We start from the raw sequence: 25673 nt of genomic DNA on the forward strand, positions 1-25673 counted from the left end.
AGAACTGATAAGATCAATGCTGGCTGCCATGTTGTGCCGCCATCTTTTATGGTAGGATTTCTATAGAGGGATTAGTTGTTTACCAACAAGGCAGGATGCATGCGCAACCTGACTGGTTGTCATGGTTACCTCTATGGATCTAGTGTAGTCAAAGTGGTGTTAGCTAGCAATGTTGACAGCGTACTACAACAGTTTATCACCTACTGATGTAGTGTGTGTTTTATACATAGACTGTTGGTTTTATAACGGCAGAAAAAAAAACGTCAGGACGGAGGATCAAGTTTGTACCACGGCAACGGCAACTCAGCCACGGGACAAGCCACGGACACTTAGAGCATGGTGTCGGTTATCGGTAAAAACAACACTGTGCATCCCTAACGTTACCTACAGCTATTTAACAGACAATCATGTTCAGGAAAATACTCTTACAAGAGGACGGACATGTCTAAAGTCTGGAACAACTGCATCCTGACCGTGAACTGCACCTGCATGGCTGAGTATGTACCGGTAATTTAAAACAATATAGCTCAACGTTAATTAATCTCAGCTTGCTTTCCATTAGTATGTGACCTCGTCTTCAGTCACTGTCGTAGTAGTCTGCCCTGACGGAAGTGCGTTGCTGCGATTAGCCTCTGATTGGCCGGAACTAGCCACCCGGCGGAAGTCCCGCCTCCGTGCTGCAGCTTTCACAGACTGCCAGGTAAAGGGAAACATCAACAAACAACAACAGGAACCAAACTGTAGATCAAATACATCCATGTCATGAACTGAACAGAAGAAGAAACATCCGTCAGCGGTTGCCGACCGCCGTTAAACCGAACAAAATAATAAATATCTGTCAACGGTTGCCGACCGTCGTTACACTGCGGACCCAAATCCAACCGGCAATATTTTGCAAGTGCACCGTTGCTACGGCGCCGACCACAACGATTGTGACTGGTTGAAAGAATTCCAAACGACCGGAGCGTTTTTTTTCTCCGATTGCAGAATCTTAGGCGGACCAGCCAGACCCTTCTTCTCTGGAGGAGGGTCTGGCGAGCGAGACTACTGTCGTAGTAAACATTTCACGACTCATTTGCTGCAGTTATATTAGGACACAGCAAGTATGTCTTTAATGAATCTGAATGTGACTGACAGACGTCTCCAGACTGAACTGTCTGTTCAACACAGAGTCAAGGAGGAGCCAGGACTGTACCAGACTGCAAACCCAGGATACAGGGGTTGAGTGAAGGTGGTGTTGAAGGTGTGGAGGTGGATCAGTGAGTTAGAGGAGACTCTGTAGAAGGACAGAGAGCCAGCAGGACAGTCCACATACACTGCTACTCTGTTAGAGACAGAGGAGGAGGAGATGTGTTTTTCTCTGTTGTTGTGACAGACATGGTAACCAACATCAGAGCAGTGGAGTCTCCAGGACTGATCGTTCCATCCAAACACACAGTCTCTGTCTCCCTTCCTTCTGATTCCTCTGTAACTCACTGATACGTAAACATCCCCTCTCCACTCAACCTCCCAGTAACGGCGACCAGTCAGAGCAGTTGAACACAGCAGCTGAGACCACCGTTCAAATCTGTCTGGATGATCAGGATATAAGTGATCCTTGTCCTTCACACATGTCACCTTCCTGTTGTTGTCAGACAGTTTGATCTCTCTGTTCACTGTGTTTGTGTTGATTGTGAGTCGACAGGAATCTGATGAAGAGAACAAGACACAGCTGCAGTTATTGATCTTCTGATCAGTTATTGACAGTTTGATGAAGACTCATGACGTCAGTGATGTGACAGTGTGTAACAGTGGCAGGACTTCAGGGGGGACTCGGAGGGTGGGTTAGGGTAACCCGTTACTGTGATGAGGAATTCTTTTTTTTTTTTTTTTTTTTTTTTTAACTACGACCCAACCGGATGCACTGGTTTCAGGCTGGGTTCGCTTGACATTACATCGCTATACAACACATACATACATGCCCACAGCAAAGGGGCTTACAAGCATTTTTGACACACAATTGAAAGCACTGACGATCAGTGGTTTTCCTCAATAGCCCCCCACCCCACCCCTCACCCTGTCAAGCAAACCCAGTCTGCTGGTAAATGTGAAGATGATTGAATGTGCTGCTTTGTTTCCATTAACCAAAGTCTAAACACACTTACACTTCCTCAGACCCGGTGTCAACCATTGGACTCCATCAGGATGCACCCTGAAAGAAGAAGAGAAGAAGAAGCTGGAGTCTTCATGTTGTGATGATACAGAACAGCAGGAGACGAGGAGGAAACACCTCATCACCTTGTCTAATAGAGAGCCTCCTCTATCAGACAGTGTGTGTGGCTGCAGCAGCCTCTTCATACCTGAGAGAGTCCAGTCTCCAGTCTGGATCCTTCAGTCCGTCTGACAGCAGCTTCACTCCTGAGTCTCCTGGATGATTGTAGCTCAGGTCCAGCTCTCTCAGATGGGAGGGGTTGGAGCTCAGAGCTGAGGCCAGAGAAGCACAGCCTTTCCCTGTGACCAGACATCCTGACAGACTGAACACACACAACAACACACAGGAACCCTCTGTCAACACCTGGAGCTGTGTTCAAGTGTCATCAGATAAACAGCTGGATGGATCCTCACCCGAGAGTCTCCAGTCCACAGTGTGGACTCTGCAGTCCACCAGACAGGACCTTGACTCCTGAGTCCTGCAGGTCGTTGTTACTCAGGTCTAGGTGTCTCAGACGAGAGGACTGGCAGCTGAGGACTGAGGACAGAGCTTCACAGCTTCTCTCTGAGAGGTTACAGCTGCTCAGTCTAAAGAAATGACCATGAACAAGAAGAAAAATAAGAGTTAATCTGTGATCACATTCAATGATGAGACTAAACAAGAAAGAGAAAACCCATGTTCACAGGGAAACAACAAAGTAACAGCTTGAGATGGTTTGCAGGTGACGTCATGCGGAACGTTACGACTGTAGATGGGGGGCAGGAAGTGTTTTGCCGGCAGGATAACGGTTGGAAAAGGCCCATGTTTTGCGCTGTACGGCTGTAGAAACCGATAAAACCGTGAAAAACTAAATTGTGGGAGAAAGAAGTTATTATCTCCATTACGTAACTGAAACACGGCAATGTGATTCCTCCCAGCCGCGGGGTGTTTGCAGCTCGGGTGGATCACAGCCTGACGGCGGAGGAAGAGCCGAGGCAGACGTGACGTCTCAGTCTTGCTACCCTTCGCGGTCCCAATGCGCCACAAGTCAGCGAGACCGAGACGCCCCATCTGCCTCGGCCATCTTACCAACCCACCGATCCTGATCGGCTCAGGGCTGCAAACACCTCACAGATAAAAGTGGGCCGGTTGGTTTATGCTCCAGCCCAGTCTCTTTACTCCACTGGCCTTTTTTCCACTTTTCCTCATTGTGTATGGGTCATATCCAATATGTTTTTCTATTTTTAGTCAATACCTACAACATGCAGGCTCACCCAAAGCTTGTAGGTACTCGCTTTCCATTCATTCCCAATCACCTTTCACCAATTCCTGCCCCCCATCTGAACTTTGTGCATCATCGGAATCACGTGACTGCAAACCATCTATGACATAATTCAGTTGGACCAAAGTCCACTTTACTTCTTTAAACTAGTGACCAGTGATTTTTGGTGGATTAACCAGAGTTTACATTTATTCCATTTCACAAACAGTAACTTGATCTCACCTGAGAGTCTCCAGTCCACAGTGTGGACTCAGTCCACCAGACAGAAGCTTCACTCCTGAGTCCTGCAGGTCGTTGTTACTCAGGTCCAGGTGTCTGAGGCAAGAGGACTGGGAGCTGAGGACTGAGGACAGAGCTTCACAGCTTCTCTCTGAGAGGTTGCAGTAGTTCAGTCTGAAGAGATGATCATGAGGAATTAGAGAAGACAAGATTATTTTGTGTTTTCATATGATAATGAATAAATCCAGCTCTACACTTACAAAAGTTTATTGGAGACTTTGACCACTGGCAGCAGCCTCAGAAAAGCCTTCTCTGAACCAGAGTATTTCTTCAGGTCAAACACGTTCAGATCTTCTTCTGAGGACAGTAAGATGAAGACCAGAGCTAACCATTGACCAGGAGACAGTTTGTCCATGTGAAGACTTTCAGATCTCAGGGACTGTTGGATCTGCTCCACCAGAAAACGATCATTCAGTTCATTCAGGCAGTAGAACAGGTTGATGCTTTTCTCTGCAGAAAGAGTTTCTCGAACCATGTTCTTGATGTACTGGACTGTTTCCTGATTGGACCGTGAATCACTCCTTGTCTTTGTCATCAGACCTCGTAGGAGATTCTGATTGGTCGGCAGTGAAAGACCCAGGAGGAAGCGGAGGAACAAGTCCAGGTGTCCATTTGGACTCTTTAAGGCCTCGTCCACAGCGCTCTGGTAGAAACAGGCCGGGGTACATTCAACTTTTCTTTCAGACTCCATGGATGTTTGTTGTGACATCAGGTTGAGTCCAGAGTTGATGAAGGTCAGATGGACATGAAGAGCAGCCAGAAACTCCTGAACACTCAGATGGACGAAGCAGAACACCTTGTCCTGGTACAGGCCTCTCTCCTCTTTAAAGATCTGTGTGAACACTCCTGAGTACACTGAGGCTGCTCTGATATCGATGCCACACTCTGTCAGGTCGGATTCGTAGAAGATCTGGTGTCCTTTCTGCTGCTGCTCAAAAGCCAGTTTTCCCAGAGTCTCAATCATCTTCCTGCTCTCTGAACTCCAGTGTGAATCTGTCTCAGCTCCTCCATCATACTTGACCTTCTTCAGTTTTAGATGAACCACCAGGAAGTGGATGTACATCTCAGTCAGGGTCTTGGGCAGCTCTCCTCCCTCTCTGGTCTTCAACAGCTCTTCCAGAACTGTAGCAGTGATCCAGCAGAAGACTGGGATGTGGCACATGATGTGGAGGCTTCGTGTTGTCTTGATGTGGGAAATGATCTTTCTGGCCTGCTCCTTATCTCTGAACCTCTTCCTGAAGTACTCCTCCTTCTGTGGGTCAGTGAACCCTCTGACCTCTGTCACCATGTCAACACAGTAAGGAGGGATCTGATTGGCTGCTGCAGGTCTTGTGGTTATCCAGAGGCGAGCAGAGGGAAGCAGCTTCCCCCTGATGAGGTTGATCAGCAGCACATTGACTGAGGTGGACTCTGTCACATCAGTCAGGATCTCAGTGTTGTGGAAGTCCAGAGGAAGTCGACACTCGTCCAGACCGTCAAAGATGAAGACGACCTGGAACTGATCAAAGCTGCAGATTCCTGCTTCTTTGGTTTCAGAGAAGAAGAGATGAACAAGTTCCACCAAGCTCAACTTTTTGTCTTTCAGCACATTCAGCTCTCTGAAGGTGAAGGGAAATGTGAAGTATATGTCCTGGTTGGCTTTGCCTTCAGCCCAGTCCAGAGTGAACTTCTGTGTTAAGACTGTTTGCCCAATGCCAGCCACTCCCTTTGTCATCACTGTTCTGATTGGTCGGTCCCTTCCAGGTGGGGCTTTAAAGATCTCTTCTGGTTTGATGGTTGTTTCTGGTCTGTCTGGTTTCCTGGATGCTGTTTCAATCCATCTGACCTCATGTTCATTATTGACCTCTCCAGACCTTCCCTCTGTGATGTGGAGCTCTGTGTAGATCTGGTTCAGAGGAGTTGAGTTTCCTGCTTTAGCGATGCCCTCAAACACACACTGGAACTTGCTCTTCAGGACAGATTTAAGGTTCTGCTGGCACATAGCAGGAGATTCTGCAAGAACAAAAAAACACATTTTCTAATATGGTTGTACAGTATCTTAACTTTTTCAGCTGCAAAAGACAAGTAAGATTTAAAACTAGGTTGCACTGTTAGCTCCTCCTTAGTGTTCAATACAGAAGAATTATAGAAGAAATCCAATCTACAACCGACTCATGGAGGAAATTATGTGAAATCATTGAATCATGTGGACATTTTAATTCCTCTAACAAAATATTATTTGAACATGTGTTGATGTAAGTGAACGTCTCATTTGTCCATCATGTTAAATCTTTAGAGAAATCCTCTTACTCCTCTGCAGATGCTCAGCCAGCTCCTTCTGTTTCCGCTTCCTCAGGAAGATCAGTGTGATCTTCACTAATGCATCTCTGCTGCTCCTCTGCTCTTCATCCTCACTGTCCAACACCTCCTTATCCTCCCTCTGGCTCCCTGAGCTTTCTGGGTAATCTGAACTCAGAGCTTTGTGGATCCTCTTCAGCTCGTTTTTGACAAAAGTGAATATGTCCCCCTCCAGCAGCTGGAACAGAAACGCTATGAGTGACAGCATCAATCTAAAACCATGGAGCCAAACATCAGATCCATGTTGGACAGACTGACAATCCACTGGTGTCAAAGTGCAGCATGGAGATGACTGTGAACACAACAGATGTAACAGCAGCTGTTGGACATGTCCTCACCTTAAATATGGAGTCCAGGTGTTGCTGCTGGGCAGACTGATCACTGGGAACCTCTGAGCTCTCCTGGTCCACTCTGAGGAGGAATCATGGAGAATGAGCTCACATCATGTCTGTCCACACAGAGACACACACAAGCTGAAGGTCCATGAAGTCAGGTTTGATGTGACAGCCAATCAGAAGCCTCCCTGTAGAGGTGAAGGTTGACTAGTCCTGCTGATCCCACTGAGAATCAGCTCAGTCTGCAGCTGTTTGTAGCTTCAGCTCAGAGTTTGGTTCAGTCCCTACAGCTCTCACCAGCCCTCACAGTTTGACCTCCACCTTCCAGTGTGGACGTTCACAACACAGAGACACTTTGACCTCTGACCTGGTCCAACAACACCTCATACAACTGGTTGTTTTCTACATTAACCTGAGTCTGAGTGTTACAACTTACATCTGATCAGCTGATCCTCGTCCTTCCAGTTAATGGGCCAGTACTTGGACTGGTTGTCTATGGCAACACTATGTACGTTACTGGTACTTTGGTTGAGAAGGGCAACTGTCTGCCACCTGTATCAGAGAAGAACAGTAGCCTACTTGAAGTTGTTGTCATTGCCAATTCCATCGGTAATGGTGCGAGGGCTGTCCTGATTAATTGACTTAATTGATTACGTTGTGACATAAATACATCTACATGTACAACATACCATTGAGTTGTTGTCGATTACATAGATTACGCAATTTATTAATAGTTTGACTAATCGACCAATTGAAAAAATAGCCGCCCCGTCCAACTCGGCCCGTTTGTTTTTGCCGTCCCGTCCGGTGGCATTTGCTGTTTACCGTCTACCAAAATCACAATTTATAAAAACCATCATGTTTTGATTGTAGTTTCATCAGTTTTACGTATCGGGGGATGACCATATTCACACACAAGGTACTTGAGGGTGTCTAAAATGATTTTGATGAGTTTTATTGTCAAAGGTCGCCAACATTCGGGCATGCAATGATGAGAAAACTTGTCAAAGGTCGCAAAAAAATGAATGGTGCCATTGCTGGTACCGTCGCTGGTGCCTTCGCCATTGCCCTTGTCGGCACTGGAACCATTGCCATTGTTGTTGCCGGTACTGGTGCTGGTGGCAAGCAAAGAGGGAGCTCCAGTGAGCTCTGGAGGGGAGGCTGGCCGGCCATGCAGCCGCTGGGCTGCATGGCCAGGGCATTCATGTGTGGGTGAGAGTAGCAGAGAGACCAGGCTTGAGCTCGGTCTCTGGAGCTTAGCGGAACTGCGGTGTACCAAGACCACGGTGGCGCTGTGTTCCTACCTGTTCAGGAAAGTTGCAGCTGGTGCGACCCCACTCAGGGTGCAGCAGTGGCACAATTCGTCCTAATAACCGTTTTTCTATCACTTCAAATGAGTTTAGAAACATTAGTTTCAACAGCAAGTGAAAAAACGACATAGTGTTGCTTTAAAGGTATAAGATTTACCCCCATCTAGTGGTGCGGTTGCATATCGTAACGTATTCTTGATGTTGCATTCACGTGAAATTGGGCAGACGTCAGACAGACAACAGACGCTGCATGTAACAGGATAAACAAGCGTCTATGTAAACAAGTGGTCCGCTAGCACGAGGCAAAACAATACAGGCGTGACAATATGTTGTCATGGTGATGTGGTATTGTTTACCTGACCCATGTTTCACCGTCTTTCTCTCGTCCAGTAAAATGACATCCGGTTGGTTTGCCGATGGCCGTCTGCCTGACTGCACCTGAATGCAACACCAGTGCCTCTGTCCTTCCTCACACTACACAGTGGTGACAGTTTTAACAGGCGCTACCTGGAAAACTTTCTCCCCGAGCCGACAGCTCCGCTGAGTTTCCGTGGTTACTTACAGTCACGCTGCCACTCAACGTAAAAAATGGTTAGGGGACAATGCACAACATGGCCGCCTCGGTTCGGTGCGCCCAAGGCCGGATTATAATTGGGGCACACTGGGCACGTGCCCAGGGGCCCATGGCAACCAAGGGCCCATGGCAACCAAACCCTTGGTTGCCAACCTGCCAAGGGCCCCGCCCCCTGCCGAGCGAGAGGTCAGAGTGTGTGAGCGGGAGGTCAGTAGTAGAGCGTGAATAAAAGAAAGCAAGATTATGGATAAAAAAAAAAGTATTTGAGCGGTGGAGCAAAGAGGAAAAGCAAGAGAGAGAAGCGGCGGTGATTAAAGATGTCCCGCGAATCACATCATTTTACAAAAAATACAAACTGGAGGATGAAATAGACCCGGAGGATGCCAGTGCCAGCACCAGCAGCAGCGGAGCAGTGTCACTTCCCCCATCCGCTAATGTTAGTCCGGCCTCGGCCAACATCGCAGAAGTCCCGGAGCAACCGGAGGAGGATGCCGAACCAGTCCCGGCTCCCCCTCGCACTAGCGCCGCGGTGATGAGAGCAGGTGAGCCGTCGGAGGACCCCGCTTTATAGGGCATGTTAAGTGAGAGCCATCGTGAATAGCGAGAGGGGCTATGTCTGTGTATGTGTAGGCTTTGCTGAAACTGGCGCACACACACACACACACACACACACACACACACACACACACAGCAGCTCGTTCAGCCACTTGCGCCGATGGTGCGTTCAATGACCTGGGCAGTGTGGGAATTCACAATGGCTGCAATTATAAACAATGAAAGAAGCATGCAAAGAGGGATTATCTTATCTTTTGTACATGCTTCTTTTCAGTTCACAGAATTGTTTGTAAAGTTGTAAAGACTCAGTATGTGTATGTTGCTATTTTGTAGTTGGTTTGTCATTTTCATATGTTGGCTGCATTTAGCTGTAGCCTACTGTGTGTCTATACGGATGGCATTCTTATAAGCTCCCTAGTGGTCATTGTGTGGATGTTGTGGGTTGTGTTGTGTTGTGTTGTGTTTATTTGATCTGCTGTTTGTGTCAGCCTTAGATGTACTAGAAAGTCTTGACATAATAGTTTGTGATTATGGTCTGGTTTTGACATGGTACTTCATATACACAATTGTGAATAGGTCTAATTAAGGTGGAGTTTAATGACTTTCCTGGTTTGTAATGGGTGGAGGTGATGTGTGAGATGCCAGCGGTCTGTGCGACAAGGGCCCTCTGGGACCTGGTGCCCAGGGGCCCTTGGGGTGCTAATCCAGCCCTGGGTGCGCCCCCCCTTGTATGTTTGTAACGACTTGTAACAACTCATTCTAAGGTACGAGAAAGCTTTCATTTGTATGTGGGTGTGATTCAACTTCAGTGAAATACGTATTTATGAAAGCAATATTTGATTTTTGCTTATAGGGGCCAAATAAGTTACATACTGGGGATTTAAAGCTACAGTTGGTAAGTCAAAATACAAAATTCCAGGACTTTATCAGAAATTTCAAAATGATACAACGTTCGGTGCATGTTGTACATGTTGGAGAAAAACTGATGAAAAATGTCTTCAATCTTTTAATGAGCATAACAAGTAAGTTCTAATGAGAAAAGTGTTTCAGACTGATAAAGTTCTGACCTTCTAGATTCCTTCAAATTTATAAGACGACCCGCTGACCGGTTGCTCTTAAGAGACAGACAGCTGGGTTCAGGAGAGTCTGGTCTCTGCTGCTGGATCCTGAAACAGCAACACAACGAATAAATGTACATGTTGGATCATGACGGATGGAAAATGTTTTCAATCTTTTAATAAACACAAGTAAGTTTGAATGAAAAAAAAAATTCTCTGACTGATAAAGTTCTGACCTTCCAGATTCCTTTAAGTTTATAAGACGACCCGCTGACCGGTCGCTCTTTAGAGACCAGCTGGGTTCAGGAGAGTCTGGTCTCTGCTTCTGGATCCTGAAGCAACAACACAACTGATAAACGTATGTTGGATCACGACAGATGGAAAATGTTTTCAATCTTTTAATAAACACAAGTAAGTTTGAATTTAAAAAAGTGTTTCTGACTGATAAAGTTCTGACCTTCTAGATTCCTTAAAGTTTATAAGACGACCCGCTGACCGGTTGCTCTTCAGAGACAGACAGCTGGGTTCAGGAGAGTCTGGTCTCTGCTTCTGGATCCTGAAACAACAACACAACTCATAAATGTACATGATGGGAAACACTGGTGAAAAATGTTTTTAATTGTTTAATAAACACAAGTAAGTTTTAATGAGAAAAGTTTTTCTAACTGATAAAGTTCTGACCTTTCAGGTTCCATTACGTTTACAAGACAACCCACTGACTTGCTCCTTAGAGACAGACGGCTGGGTTCAGGAGATTCTGGTCTCTGCTGCTGGATCCTGAAACAACAACACAACTGATAAATGTATGTTGGATCACGACAGATGAAAAATGTTTTCAATCTTTTAATCAACACCAGGAACTTTAAGTGAGAAAGTGTTTCTGAATGTTTTAAGTTCTGACCTTCCAGATTCTATTAAGTTTATAAGACGACCCACTGAGTGGCCGCTCCTCATGGACATTATGCTGGATCCAGTTCCAGATTCATGTTTGTCTCTGACCCTAACACACACACACACACACACACACAAAGAGTTTAATGTGAGTAATAATGATGGAGTCTGAGTCATGGACATTGAGAGATCTTCATCTGACCTTTGACCTCTGGTCTGGCTCTCATGTTCCCCATGCAGTTTGGTTTTCGAGGGAGGTTCTTCCTGTTTTTTGTCCATGCTGCTGAGTTCACATCCACATCAGGTCACACACTGCAGAGGGAACACACATCATTACCAGCTCACATGTCCATCATGTGTCCAGCTGCTCCTCCCCTGATTGGCTCTTCTTCTCTGTTTCAGTGTGAGGAAGAGGAAGATGCTGCACTTCTACTCTGAGTCCACCAGATGGAGCCATGGAGCTGAGACAGCGGGAGAACAATAGTCAGCATGAGAATGAATGCAGAGTGACTGAGGGACTGACTTCTGTTAACACTAGGCTAATCATTAATTCACTCAGTGTGTCACCATGGTAACCATTGTCATTGCAACATTGCCCCAATCAAATATGAATCACGATCCTTCATAAAACAACTTATCAAAGTCCAGTCCAGCATCTTTCAGTTATTCTCTTTTAACTGAAAGAACCCAACAGGTAAAAGTTAACTCTGCTCTTTCTGAATGGAGAAAATGCAGTACTGGGGTCCCTCAGGGGGGGGGGTGAGCTCGCCTTTTCTCTTCACGACCTATGACTGCAGGAACAGTCAGCCTAATGACTTCATAATAAAATTCTCTGACGACACAGTAATTCTAAGCCTGCTGTGGGGCGCAGACCGCCCTCTGGCTATTTCAGAGAAATTGATCATTTCAAGACATGTGTGAGAACAATCACCTCTTACTATGCCACAAAAACTAAAGAAATGGTCTTTGACCCAAAGGCTGTAAGAGCCCGCAACCCTGTAAATATAGGGGACATGCAAATTGAGCAGGTTTGCTCATATAAGTATCTGGGGATACAAATGGACAACATGTTAAAATGTTATGTCCAGGTTGACTACCTGTGTGCAAAATTGGCACAACGCTTGCACTTTATCCAAAGACTAAGACTATTTAGGGTGAGCAGGAAAATGATGTCAGCATTCTACGACGCAGTGCTAGAAAGCCTTATCAGATATTGTATGGCGGCATGGTTCGGGTCTCTCTCTGTCCAGCTCAAAACTAGGATAGCAAAAATTGTAAATACAGCGATGAAAGTAATTGGTAAAAGTGATCCTCAAACCCTCCAGACTATCTTTGAGAAGAAAGTAGCCTACTAAGACCGGCTCAGGGAGTGATGTCAGATCCAGAGTACAAGTTGTTACCGTCGGCAGACGTTTAAGAGCTGGTCGCCCCAAAAGCAACCGTTATAAACACTCCGTCCACCCTAATTGTATAGCTCTGTTGAACAAACAGCCAGTCCCTATTCACGCCAGCATCAACCTCAGGCTGGTGGCCTCCTAAGTGGAGGAAGCGTAGCGTAGCTCGAGTTTTTACTCTTGCAATTTTCCTTGGATCTTAGGATCTTTTAAATTCCTTTATTTATTTTTTTACTAAGCCAAGCTTCTGTCCTTTTCTACTTTCCACCTCTTTTTTAGAACTGATAATGCCGACTGCTATGGTTCTGATGCTATGCAATGTTGCTTTGTCTGTATGTCTATTGCTTGTATGTCTGTCACTGTACTCATACTCATCACACCAACAAACTGTTTTTTGTATTTACTGTATTCACAGTTATTATAGACATTGGTGAAATTAAGTTAATCATTGATCTAATTACTTTAATAAGTTATAAGAAAGCTATTCCTCATTTCTCAAAGTGTGAGGTATGAATTATGTATAAATTCTGCAAGAGCAACCTATTTTCATAATCTGATTTTCTTATTTAGCAATGTTTGCTTACTGAATCATGTCTTCAAACTTGTCTCTGTATTATATATAACTCCCTCGAGGCACGAACAACACAAGTGGCTTTCTTGGTACTGGTTTATTCGAAGCTCCCTCCAAATCCACCGTGAAAACTATAACATACACACATACAGACACACAGTATTAAGCTACATTATATGTAAGTACCTTAGTGATATTGTCTCTACACCATGATTGATTGATGTAACAGTTGCAAGGGGGTAGGTTCCTCATAAGGCTTTGGCTTCTTACCTATCCCTTTCGTATGTATGTATGTCTGTCATTAATACGAAATAAAAACAATCAATCAATCAATCAATCAATCAATCAATCAATCAATCAATCAATCAATCAATCAATCAATCAATCAATCAATCACTTATTGTATTGTTGCTATACGGCTCTATGCGCACTTTTGCCCAAGACAAATTTCCCAAAAAACAATAAAGTTTATCTAATCTAATCTAATCTTAGACCGGGATCTGGTTTTATAGTTTTATTATGAGTCTGTTCAAAGTTCAAATGAAATCAGAGTCACAGTAAAAACCAAACCACAGGTTCAACGATGAGACAGGATCAGTTACAGTGTGAAAAGGAGACAAATGTCAAACACACACACACAGTAACTGATCCTGTCTCTTGGACTGATCTGGATTATCCAGAGTCCGTTGGTTGTTCCGGGACGTCTTCTGTCGTCCACGGCAACAAACAAACAGCAGCTCATCAGTGATGAAGATCAAACATCAGAAACTGTAACCACTTAAAGGTCCACTTACTCAGATTGTTCCCTCTGCAGCTTTCTGGATCTGGACCAGGTCTGTGGAGAAACCAGGAGCTGAAGTCCTCTGCTTGTTGAGCTCCACCTGTCCTGAGTGTGTGCAGGCTACTGTCACTCTGAAACACCCTGAAACCAGGTGTGGTGTTGGTTGCGGGGCTAACGGCCAAGGTCGGCCAATTTGTTCAACCGACCAATCCTGAATGACCTCTCTCAATAAAACTGATTTGATAAGTGCCACAATCAAACTCTTGGTTCTTCCCTTCAGGATCAGTCCTCAATGATCTGAACAGTCTGATAAGCTTCGGTTGGAAACAGCAGTAATAACCAACAGTCTGTGTCCAGTTCAAGTCCTGGATCAGAGTCTGTTATAAAACCTGCAGCTCAAAGTTCAGCTGCTACAGTTTAATATGTCTTTATCATCATTAATATTTAACCTGCAGCAGATTCCAGATTCTGAAGGTCGTCGCTGTTTGTTTCCTGTCAGTCACACACACCTCCAGCAGCTGCCCTTAGTCACCTGTGGACAGTGTTGGTCAGACGTTGGTCACACAGCGCGGAGGTCAAAGGTCGTGGACTTGTCCTGCAAAGTAACACTGACTGAACACAATCAGTACATAAGGCACGTATGGAAGTCTGCATGTGTCGACACGACACACGACTAAATGTCAGTGAGTTGGTGGCTCAGCAGGAAGTCCCTGCAGTTTGTGTTCACCTGTAACCTGGACAGATTACAGGACAGATGAAATATTAAGTAAAGGGGGAGGTAGGAGATGGATGGAAGGAAAGAAGGCGGGGGTTGATCAATTTACCCCACTCCTAAGAGTAAAAAAGACCACTTTTTTTGAACATGTTATATTTTAAAAACAGTTATATTTACACTCATTCTGTTAATTTGTAGGGATGCAAAACATCCTGAAATATACAGTATGCAGATGTGTTAGTTAGCAACAAAACTATAAATGTCTTGATGTAGTGATCCTGAATACAAAAAGTGGCTCAACTTACCCCACTCTCCCCTACCTGAGTATCACACAGACGACACCACTGACTCCACCTATACAGTCATTATACAGCTGGTGTACGTTTCATTTGAATGTATATAATGGTGCCACTAAAAGAACGATTATTATAGGAGTCTGTCCTTGTACTTTAGCTTGTAGTCTTGTTATTTTCACCCTCGCCCTTTCCCCAGCACCGATGAACTGAACATTTTATCTATGGCTTTGAAAACGGTCACTGGAATATTTAACAAAGCAGAAGTATATCAAAGCAGAAGTAAGCGGAATGTTTGTGTTAATATAAGTCTTATCTTCCGACAGCAATCACTTCTATAGAGTGTTTGGTCTGAAACACGGGTCTGTCAGTCACTCTGCTCTGCTGTAAGCCCAGGAGAAAACTTTCCTTGTATCCTACCACCTTTATCCAATGAGGAGAGAGGACGGCATAAAGGGGCGGTCCTCTCTGTGTGTGCAGCCAAGGGATGCGCGTGAATGTGGTGACGTAGGGACGAGGGCGGGGACTGCTAACTCCATCTGCTGACAAGAAGTTAGCCAAAACCACAGGATCGCTTACTTCTGCTTTAAAGAGGAAACGAGAAGAGACACACACACACTCACACTCACTGAACTTCTTAAAGCAGATATCAGTGGAATGTTTTTGTTAATATAAGTCCTAAATAGTCCTATTTTCCGTCAGCAATCACTTACATGAAGTATTTCAGCCTAAACACGAGTCTCTCCGTCACTCTGCTCTGCTGTAACCCGAGGAGAAAATTTTCCTTGTGGGATACAAGTGTTATCCAATGAGGAGAGAGCACGGCATGAAGGGCTGTGTGTGCAGCCAAGGGATGCGCGTGAATGTGGTGACGTAGCACGAGGACCAATTGATGCCTGACAAGGGCGGGGGCTGCTAACTCATGGTGCGTTCAAAGAAACTCGTACTTTGTGTTTTTCCTTCCTGTGAAGTCATACCAGTTCGATCTGGTACGAGTTCACGGGTCGGAAGTTACGAGTGGCCGTTATAGGGAACTTTCACAGACAACAGGATGGTAAAAACACGAGCTACGGGTTACCTGGAACGCTACCAAGTCGTAGTTGTGACTTGAAGCTGTAACTTACGGTTTCAAAAGCCTGCCTTGAACGCAGCATTAGCCGAAACGGCCGTGAAGCTGATATCTGCTTTAAGGTTTCATATCACACATACACACACGGTACAATGACGTCATCTTCAGCTGACGTCAAAATCAATTAGATAGAGATAGATAGTCCCAATTAATGTTAATGAACACAACTGTCCACATATAAACTGTAAACGTGATTTATTTCCTCAGTTTTAATATTGTACGTCAGTGACGTAACATCTGGATCCGTCGTTAAGTTCTGCATTCCTTTTACCGCTGGACGTCAGTTTTCCCCATTTTCCCATATGTGTCCTAACGTGTTGAGAGGGCTCACCTTCAGTCCCGGTGTGTAGAAGACTTCACACAGGGATGAGCCGCTTCTTCCTGTTACTGTCTACTAGTGTTTGTGTCCATGGAAACAGAGCTGAGGACCAAACTAGACTTTGTGCTCTAACAGCAGATTTGTCATTCAACACTAACCTGGTGTAATTCTGAGCTTTGACCACCTGATGGAGCCAAACCACCACGTTGAGCCAGGAGCGACTCACCTCACTGTTTCTGGAGGAAACATCATGGAGGTGTCGTTTACAGGAGGAAGAGCTGCAGCTCAGGATGAGTGTGATGAAATGTTCCTGTGTGTCTGGTCCCAGGTGGAGAACCAGAGGCTTCAGAGTCAGGACCTGAAGGAGACACGACAAACACAAGGTCAAACAACCACAGGACAATAAAACATGCATTGCAATTCATGCAAAACCGCTGATGCACGTTGCCTTCAGGGACAGTTTTTCATCAAGCAGTCTCTGTATTTCCCTCTAAAACAACTCTTGTCTGGTAACGTTGTGTTATTATCTCATAGCGTGGTGAATGTGCAGGTCACAACTTGTCCACCAGAGCGTTGTGGAGTTGTTGGATTGTGTATTTGATGAGTTTGATGAGGGGAACCAAGAAATCCCATGAGCCTCGGCAGCATAGTCTGAAAACACTCGAGAAGCCAGACGACAACATCCGCTACGTCACCGAACAACGTGCGTTTGATTTACACACAAAAAAAACAACTTTATAAACACTCACCCCATTTACAAAAGACAAAAGGCGGCAAAATGGCAGATCAATAAAACTTTATTGACAAACTAACACACCATCACATTTAATAACAAAAACTTCATCTATAAACGAAAACAAGTTTACAAGAATCTGTTAGAAGAGTTTAAAATTTACTGATTTAGTTCAAGCCCCACTGTGTCACTTTGTAATGCTGTCTAGGTTGAGTTTTTTTGCCGAAAAATAAACACTAGACAAGTAAATTAAATCCATCTTAATCATCACCTGTGGGCTTCTTGTCTTGGTGGTGTCTGTGTCTGCAGCGCCACCTCCCCCCGCCTGTATTTTGGTCTTTTTGCTTTGTTTTGTTGTGCACGTGGACGTTTCTGGGTGGAGAGCGAGACAGTCTGTGTTTTCTCTCCAGCCAATGACAGAGCTCAGGGTGGGGTTGGACAGGTTTGGCCTATCTCTCTACTAAATTCAGGATTTAGTAATTACTACCCTTATGTGACAGTTGAGGTACCTGTCACTATGCCTCCAATTGATCATGTGCCCTGGCTACTTGGCCAAAGGGATGTCCCTTTGGGTGACTGGCAAGCGCGCATGACTCTTACCCGGGAGGTGTGGGTTCAATCCCCGCCCGGGCCCTCTTCACCTTGCCACACTTAGGAGTTCAGGTGAAGCTACGTGCAGCTCAGGGCTGCTAGCCGCACTAGCTGTGTTAGCGAGCACGTCTCTCTCTCTCAGCAGCAGCAGTCAGGACCGCAAAAAATAGAAATACAGTCTGAGTGAAGCGCTGGAGCCACAGACCCGGGCGTCACCTACAACTTAAGTCTTGAGTGGTAAGAGTATGAGGCCGTTGTGGTGAGCTAGCTCGATGCTAACTTTGGCTAGGGGTAGCGGTTAGCATCCACAGCTCCAGCTCTTCACTCTGTATTTCCTTTCCTTTGTGGTCCTGACAACTGCTTCTGCTGAAACAAACTGAAACGAACTAAACTCCAGACTCTACCTTTAACAAAAATCAATTATTTTGTTCAAAAGTATGTCTTGCATTAATGACTAGTGTAGTCAAAACGGTGTTAGCTAGCAATATTGTCAGCGTACTACAACAGTTTATCACCTACTGATGTAGTGTGTGTTTTATACATAGACTGTTGGTTTTATAACGGCAGAAAAAAAAAAACGTCAGAATGGAGGATCAAGTTTGGCAACTGCAACTTGGCCACGGGACAAGACACAGACACTCACAGCATGGTGTCGGTCATCGGTAAAAACAACACTGTGGATCCCTAACGTTACCTACAGCTATTTAACAGACAATCATGTTCAGGAAAATACTCTTACACGATTACAAAACTTGGTGGCTGTGAGGACTGAGGTGCTGCCTGGTCAGAGAGGGAAGAGGACGGACATGTCTAAAGTCTGGAACAACTGCATCCTGACCATGAACTGCACCTGCATGGCTGGGTATGTACCGGTAATTTAAAACAATATAGCTTAACGTTAATTAATCTCAGCTTGCTTTCCATTAGTATGTGACCTCGTCTTCAGTCACTGTCGTAGTAGTCTGGCCTGACGGAAGTGTGTTGCTGCGATTAGCCTCTGATTGGTCAGAATGAGCCACCCGGCGGAAGTCCCGCCTCCGTGCTGCAGCTTTCACAGTCCGCCCGGTAAAGGGAAACATCAACAAACAACAATAGGAACTGAACCATGGATCTATTATACATCCGTGTCATGAAGAAGAAGAACAAGAAGAAGAAGAAGCAGACATATCCGTCAGCGGTTGCCAACCGCAGTTAAACTGAACAAAATAATAAATATCTGTCAACAGTTGCCGACCGTCGTTACACCACGGACCCAAATCCAGTTTCCAACCGGCAATATTTTGCAAGCGCACCTACGGCGCCGACCACGATTGTAACTGGTTGAAAAAATTCCAAACGGCCGGAGCGTTTTTTTCTCCAATTGCAGAATCATAGGTCGACCAAGGGGGCAGTTGTCGGTCTGATAAGTGAAGCTCACTTCCGCGTTCAAAAAACTGCAATCCCCTTGGCTGTCGCTGGGGGCTGGTACCAGAAGGAATCAACTCTCCATAGACCCCCATGTTAAAATAGCCGACTTTACATCCTCAATAAACATGATCAAAGCCTGGTACCATTACGTTTTTTGGTCTCAACCGATAGTTTCTACCTCCGCACACACTCTGAGGGGGGTGAATTTTTTTTAAAAACTCTACGGTTTTACTATTATTAGGTTTAAAATTCTGGCCAATTAGGGCGTGGAAACGTTGAGTGACAGGTCCGGAGACCGCTGCTTCAAGGCCAGTGGGCGGGTTCTCAGGCGGGCTAACCGCCGCACCTCTCCAAATATGGCAAGTAGAATCCAACATAGCGCAGTTCAAACCCCCGTAGTAGCGGCACAAAACAGACTCCCCCAAACCAATGGGTGACGTCACGGGTGCTACGTCCATTATTTTTACAGTGTATGAGGTGGACCAGCCATACCCTTCTTCTCTGGAGGAGGGTCTGGCGAGCGAGACTACTGTCGTAGTAAACATTTCACGACTCATTCGCTGCAGTTATACAGCTGTATATTCAAACCATTCAAACCAACGTGTCTAACACATTATATTGCTCGAAATTAATCACCAATGTACATTTTCTCTCTTGTTTGCCTTGAAAGGGGTGCGAGTTGACGGTATTCTGTAAAATTGGCGCGTTTTGTTATTTTTATCAGTGGTTGGCTCTGGGAGAAATTATCACTGCGGAGTAGAGAGAGAAAGGTGGAGGGTCACACTGATGCTGCATTCAGGTGGACCATCACCATGACAACATATTGTCGAAGTGTGTTTCATTTTGCCACGTGCCGTTCCGTTGGACCACTTGTTTGTTTATCCAGCTCCATGCAGAGGCTGTCGTACCTCTGCCGTCTGCCCGATTCCATGTGAATGCAGCATAAAGAATACTATTCAGTTGGAACCTCACCGTGACATGGAAGAAAATTCTACACATTAGATGTGTCCCAATTCAGTGGCTGCTGCCTTCAGAGGCGGCATTTGAAGGCCAGGTACAGCGACACAACTGGGCCTGTCCCAATTCAATTCAATTCAATTCAATTCGAAGGCTCCTCCAAATGTGGCCAACGAATGCAACCTTACTTTGCTGGCTCTAGGAGGACGCACCGCACTTATCCTTTGTGGCCTCCTGTATCCCAAGATTCTTTGTGCGCCGTTGTTTTTATTAGCAACCTAGCATGCTAGCTATCGAACATTAGCGGCTCTGTGCTGTAGCCATGGTAGCCCGGCTCTGCAGCCGGCTTGGAGGCGTGGTTGCTCGCTGAGCCGGGCTCTGCTGGCCGCACTGAGGAGCAGAGGAGTGGACACTTTCAAGTGTTTAATGTTAGGACGTTGTTTACGTTTGGACACAATCAGGAAATGCTCCAAAAGCTAGACCGCCCCATTTACAGACGGTTGATGCCGTCATCGTCGGAGCCTCCGAAGGCTGCGGCTGCTGAATTAGGACAAAGCTAGTATGTCTTAAATTAATCTAAATGTGACTGACAGACGTCTCCAGACTGAACTGTCTGTTCAACACAGAGACACTGAGGAACCAGACCAGGACCCAAACCCAAACCCAGGATACAGAGGTTCAGTGAAGGTGGTGTTGAAGGTGTGGAGGTGGATCAGTGAGTCAGAGGAGACTCTGTAGAAGGACAGAGAGCCAGCAGGCCAGTCCACATACACTGCTACTCTGTTAGAGACAGAGGAGGAGGAGGAGATGGTTGTTTCTCTGTTGTTGTGCCAGACGTAGTAACAATCTCTGTAGAAGTTCAGTCTCCAGGACTGATCATTCCTTCCAAATCCACTGTCTTCACTGTCTCCCTTCCGTCTGATTCCTCTGTAACTCACTGATACATCCACATCTCCTCTCCACTCCACCTCCCAGTAACAGCGACCAGTCAGACCAGTTGAACACAGCAGCTGAGGTCGAAGGTCAAATCTGTCCGGATGATCAGGATATGACTGATGATCCTCCTTCACATGTGTTGCCTTCCTGTTGTTGTCAGATAGCTTGATCTCTGTGTTCACTGTGTTTGTGTCGATTGTGAGTGGACAGGAATCTGATGGAGAGAACAAGACACAGCTGCAGTTATTGATCATCTGATCAGTTATTGACAGTTTGATGAAGACTCATGAGGTCAGTGATGTGACAGTGTGGAGATGGTTGTTTTTTTGAAGTTTATTTTTTGGCTTTTTGCCTTTATTTGATAGCACATAGTATAGATGGACAGGAAAGGGGGAGGCAGAGAGAGGGGAATGACATGCAGGAAAGGTCTGCCCAACGCGGGATTCGGGGCCGCCTGCGGTGAGGACTGTAGCCTCTACATGGGGCGGCCGCTTTACCCACTGTGCCACACACCGCCCCAGTGTGAAGATGGTTGAATCAAGTCCAAACACACTTACACTTCCTCAGACCTGGTGTCAACCATTGGACTCCATCAGGCTCCACCCTGAAAGAAGAAGAGAAGAAGGCGCTGGAGTCTTCATGTTGTGATAATAAAGAGGAAGAGGAGACGAGGAGGAAACACTTCATCACCTTGTCTAATAGTAAAGTGTGCATCTGCATGAAGCTCCTCCTCCTCTATCAGACAGTGTGTGTGGCTGCAGCAGCTTCTCCATACCTGAGAGTCTCCACTCCGGCCGACAGCTGCTCCACTCCTGAGGCTCCTGGATGGTTGTAGCTCAGGTCCAGCTCTCTCAGATGGGAGGGGTTGGAGCTCAGAGCGGAGCCCAGAGAAGCACAGCCTTCCTCTGTGACCAGGCATCCTGACAGACTGAACACACACAACAACACACAGGAACCCTCTGTCAACACCTGGAGGTATGTTCAAGTGTCATAAGATAAAAAGCTGGATGGATCCTCACCTGAGAGTCTCCAGTCCACAGTGTGGACTCTCCAGTCCACCAGACAGGACCTTGACTCCTGAGTCCTGCAGGTCGTTGTTACTCAGGTCCAGGTGTCTGAGACTAGAGGACTGGGAGCGGAGGACTGAGGACAGAGCTTCACAGCTTCTCGCTGAGAGGTTACAGCCGCTCAGCCTAAAGAAACAACAACAAACAATCACCATGATACACAGCTTGGACCAAACTATCCTGAATTTATTCAACTTCCTCTACACTTACAGAGCTTTGTTGGAGGCTTTGACCACTGGAATCAGCCTCAGAAGAACCTCCTCTGAAGCAGAGTATTTCTTCAGGTCAAACTCGTTCAGATCTTCTCCTGATGACAGTAAGATGAAGACCAGAGCCGACCATTGAGCAGGAGACAGTTTGTCTGTGGAGAGACGTCCTGATCTCAGGGACATTTGGATCTCCTCCACTAGAGAACGATCATTCAGTTCATTCAGACAGTGGAACAGGTTGATGCTTTTCTCTGCAGAGGGAGTCTCTTCAATCTTCTTCTTGATGTACTGGACTGTTTCCTGATTGGACAGAGAGTCACTTCCTGTCGGTGTCATCAGACCTCGTAGAAGTTTCTGGTTGGTCGGCAGGGAAAGACCCAGGAGGAAGCGGAGGAACAAGTCCAGGTGTCCATTTGGACTCTGTAAGGCCTCGTCCACAGCGCTCTGGTAGAAAGAGGTCGGGGTACATTCAACTTTTCTTTCAGTCTTCTTGGATGTTGGTTGTTGTTGTGACATCAGGTTGAGTCCAGAGTTGAAGAAGGTCAGATGGACATGAAGAGCAGCCAGAAACTCCTGAACACTCAGATGGACGAAGCAGAACACCTTGTCCTGGTACAGGCCTCTCTCCTCTTTAAAGATCTGTGTGAACACTCCTGAGTACACTGAGGCTGCTCTGATATCGATGCCACACTCTGTCAGGTCTGATTCATAGAAGATCAGGTTTACTTTCTGCAGCTGCTCAAAAGCCAGTTTTCCCAGAGACTCAATCATCTTCCTGGTCTCTGGACTCCAGTGTGGATCGGTCTCAGCTCCTCCATCATACTTGACCTTCTTCAGTTTTAGATGAACCACCAGGAAGTGGATGTACATCTCAGTCAGGGTCTTGGGCAGCTCTCCTCTCCTTCTGGTCTTCAACACCTCCTCCAGAACTGTAGCAGTGATCCAGCAGAAGACTGGGATGTGGCACATGATGTGGAGGCTTCGTGATGTCTTGATGTGGGAGATGATCTCTCTGGCCTGCTGCTCATCTCTGAACCTCTTCTTGAAGTACTCCTCCTTCTGTGGGTCAGTGAACCCTCTGACCTCTGTCACTGTGTCAACACACTGAGGAGGGATCTGATTGGCTGCTGCAGGTCGTGTGGTTATCCAGAGACGAGCAGAGGGAAGCAGGTTCCCCCTGATGAGGTTGGTCAGCAGCACATCGACTGAGGTGGAATCTCTCACATCAGTCAGGATCTCAGTGTTGTGGAAGTCCAGAGGAAGTCGACACTCATCCAGACCGTCAAAGATGAAGACGACCTGGAACTGATCAAACCTGCAGATTCCTGCTTCTTTGGTTTCAGAGAAGAAGAGATGAACAAGTTCCACCAAGCTCAACCTTTTGTCTTTCAGCACATTCAGCTCTCTGAAGGTGATGGGAAATGTGAAGTCTATGTCCTGGTTGGCTTTGTCTTCAGCCCAGTCCAGAGTGAACTTCTGAGTTAAGACTGTTTTCCCAATGCCAGCCACTCCCTTTGTCATCACTCTTCTGATTGGTCGGTCTCTTCCAGGTGGGGCTTTAAAGATGTCTTCTTGTCTGATGGTTGTTTCTGGTCTGTCTGGTTTCCTGGATGCTGTTTCAATCTGTCTGACCTCATGTTCCTCATTGACCTCTCCAGTCCCTCCCTCTGTGATGTAGAGATCTGTGTAGATGTTGTCAAGAGAAGTTGAGTTTCCTACTTTAGAGATCCCCTCAAACACACACTGGAACTTCCTCTTCAGGGCAGATTTGAGTTTACGTCGACAAACTGCATCAAAATGTCCTGAAAGAAAAACACAAGGGAAAAGGTTATAGCTGCTGCGCAGCGATAGGTCGGGTCCGGGCTATTTTTTGGCAAATTTAGGCAAATTCTGAGCAACAAACAGGAGAATAGGAAGACAGGACAGTTGACCTTATAATGAAGAAAATGAGGAGAAGACCCTCCGGAAGTGTGCATGCGGATGGGAGAAAGTGACCACATTCAAGGGGTTGCGAATCCACCAGGGGAAGTGAAAGTGTGGGCAGAAGGGCCAACAGCAACCTTGCACTGCCCCGGCAGGTGAGACAAGAGGGACCAAAAGCCAGGTCGAAAACCACAGAGCCGATGGACCCAATGTTGGGCTTGAATGAGGATTACGCCCTCAAAATCACAGAGCCTGTCTCTCAGAAGAGGAGTCAGAAACGACAGCACCACCTTCATCGTAGGAGGAGAGAAAATCCCACTCCTTTCTGAGCAACCCATAAAAAGCCTTGGGAGGCAGTACACGGCAGAGCTTTCGGACAAACAATTAAACAATTAAACGTAAAATGTAAACGCTTATTGTGCCCCCCCTAGGAGAAATATTGACATGTCCTTGGAGTTGAGTAAATCTGGCATGGGGCCGGACATTTCTGTAAAGTTTGGTGAGTTTTCGCCCATGGGAAGTAGGATTTCCTCGGAAGAAGAAAGAATTCCTAGGAATACAATATGGAAGAAGAAAGAAGAAGAATTCCTCGGAATACAATAGTGTCCTGGCAGCTTAGCTGCCCGGACCCTAATGAACGACAAATTTAATTCCCCCAAAGAACAACAATAAAAACATTGATGTCAGTGAACGTCTCATTTGTCCATCATGTTGAATCTTTAGAGAAATCCTCTTACTGCTCTCCAGACGCTCAGCCAGCTCCTCCTGCTTCATCCTCCTCAGGAGCTTCACTGTGATCTTCACTAATGCCTCTCTGCTGCTCCTCCTCTGCTCTTCATCCTCACCATCCAACACCTCCTCATCCTCCCTCTGACTCCCTGAGCATTCTGGGTAATCTGGACTCAGAGACTTGTGGATCTTCTTCAACTCATTCTTCACATAAGTGACCATGTTCTCCTCCAGCAGCTGGAGCAGAAACTCTATGAGTGACAGCATCAAACTAAAACCATGGAGCCAAACATCAGATCCATGTTGGACAGACTGACAATCCACTGGTGTCAAAGTGCAGCATGGAGATGATGGTGAACACAACAGATGTAACAGCAGCTGTTGGACATGTCCTCACCTTAAATATGGAGTCCAGCTGTGTTTGATGCTGCTGGGCAGTCTGACCACTGGGAACCTCTGAGCTCTCCTGGTCCACTCTGTGGAGGAATCATGGAGAATGAGCTCACATCATGTCTGTCCACACAGACACACACAAGCTAAAGGTCCATGAAGTCAGGTTTGATGTGACAGCCAATCAGACGCCTCCCTGTAGAGGTGAAGGTTGACTACTCCTGATCCCACTGAGAATCTGATATCACTGATAAAGGTGCATGTTGGATAAAAACCCTGGTGAAAAAAAAGTGTACTTTATTGTATTTCAAGTATATTCGTATTTTGAATAGTATATTGAAAATGTAATTATACAAATTGTACTTTATATAAATATATAAAAATTACACTAACATCACACTTTCACGCTAACACTTTTAACACACTTGAAAATAATTATACTAGGCTATATTACACTTTATAGAAATATATTAAACTAAAATATACTTAAAGTGAAATTTATGTGTAATTTCTAAAGTGTACTTATTTGAAATTTGTTTTCACACATACTTTTGATATATTTTAAAATGTATGCTAAAATATTTAGAAAGTATACATTTTAATATCAACACTGTAATATTAAGTTTGAGTGTATTTTAAGTTACATTTGAGTTTAATTATAAAGTGAAGTTATTTATGCTTGTAGCCTACTTCAGGACATTTTGGAAAGTGGTATTAGCCTATGCACCTAAACCCGTT

At 45.7% G+C, this 25673-nt stretch overlaps 3 protein-coding genes and 1 long non-coding RNA gene across 10 annotated transcripts in view; 2 read left to right on the top strand and 2 right to left on the bottom strand.

Annotated features, from left to right (window-relative positions):
• The window catches only part of LOC311001087, a 441127-nt gene that overhangs the window by 143356 nt on the left and 272098 nt on the right, over nucleotides 1–25673 (top strand). The gene's annotated exons all lie outside the window — the stretch shown is intronic.
• Nucleotides 1–25673, top strand: part of LOC311000978 (polymeric immunoglobulin receptor-like) — a 98362-nt gene that overhangs the window by 1585 nt on the left and 71104 nt on the right. The window contains exon 1 of one of the 3 annotated variants that reach the window (XM_083991907.1): nucleotides 16005–16016. The exons of the other annotated variants lie outside the window; for them this stretch is intronic. The gene's annotated coding sequence lies outside the window, so the exon portion shown is untranslated. Of the gene's footprint in view, nucleotides 1–16004; nucleotides 16017–25673 lie in introns of those variants that run through there. 3 annotated transcript variants of the gene reach the window in all.
• Nucleotides 1055–24623, bottom strand: LOC311000687 (protein NLRC3-like). Of its 5 annotated transcripts, XM_083991453.1 has the most exons (7): nucleotides 24554–24623; nucleotides 21895–23695; nucleotides 21637–21810; nucleotides 2605–2778; nucleotides 2340–2513; nucleotides 2145–2191; nucleotides 1055–1688 (listed from the first exon to the last, which is right to left on the bottom strand). In XM_083991453.1, exons 1-7 carry the CDS (start codon nucleotides 24588–24590, stop codon nucleotides 1162–1164), a joined length of 2934 nt encoding a protein of 977 aa, XP_083847579.1. In that variant the 5' UTR covers nucleotides 24591–24623; the 3' UTR covers nucleotides 1055–1161. The 5 variants fall into 5 exon arrangements, with proteins under 5 accessions (XP_083847579.1, XP_083847580.1, XP_083847581.1 ...); XM_083991454.1 differs by lacking the exon at nucleotides 21637–21810; XM_083991455.1 differs by lacking the exon at nucleotides 2605–2778.
• LOC310997345 (protein NLRC3-like) lies at nucleotides 3671–11485 on the bottom strand (the record flags this gene model as incomplete). The annotated part of the gene is made up of 10 exons (XM_083987020.1): nucleotides 10994–11485; nucleotides 10802–10900; nucleotides 10582–10677; nucleotides 10358–10456; nucleotides 10137–10232; nucleotides 9910–10008; nucleotides 6407–6479; nucleotides 6021–6246; nucleotides 3932–5723; nucleotides 3671–3845 (listed from the first exon to the last, which is right to left on the bottom strand). Exons 1-10 carry the CDS (start codon nucleotides 11068–11070, stop codon nucleotides 3671–3673), a joined length of 2832 nt encoding a protein of 943 aa, XP_083843146.1. The 5' UTR covers nucleotides 11071–11485.

The sequence above is a fragment of the Trachurus trachurus genome (assembly GCF_905171665.1).
Source record: "Trachurus trachurus genome assembly, chromosome: 2".
Taxonomy (NCBI): Eukaryota; Metazoa; Chordata; class Actinopteri; order Carangiformes; family Carangidae; genus Trachurus; species Trachurus trachurus.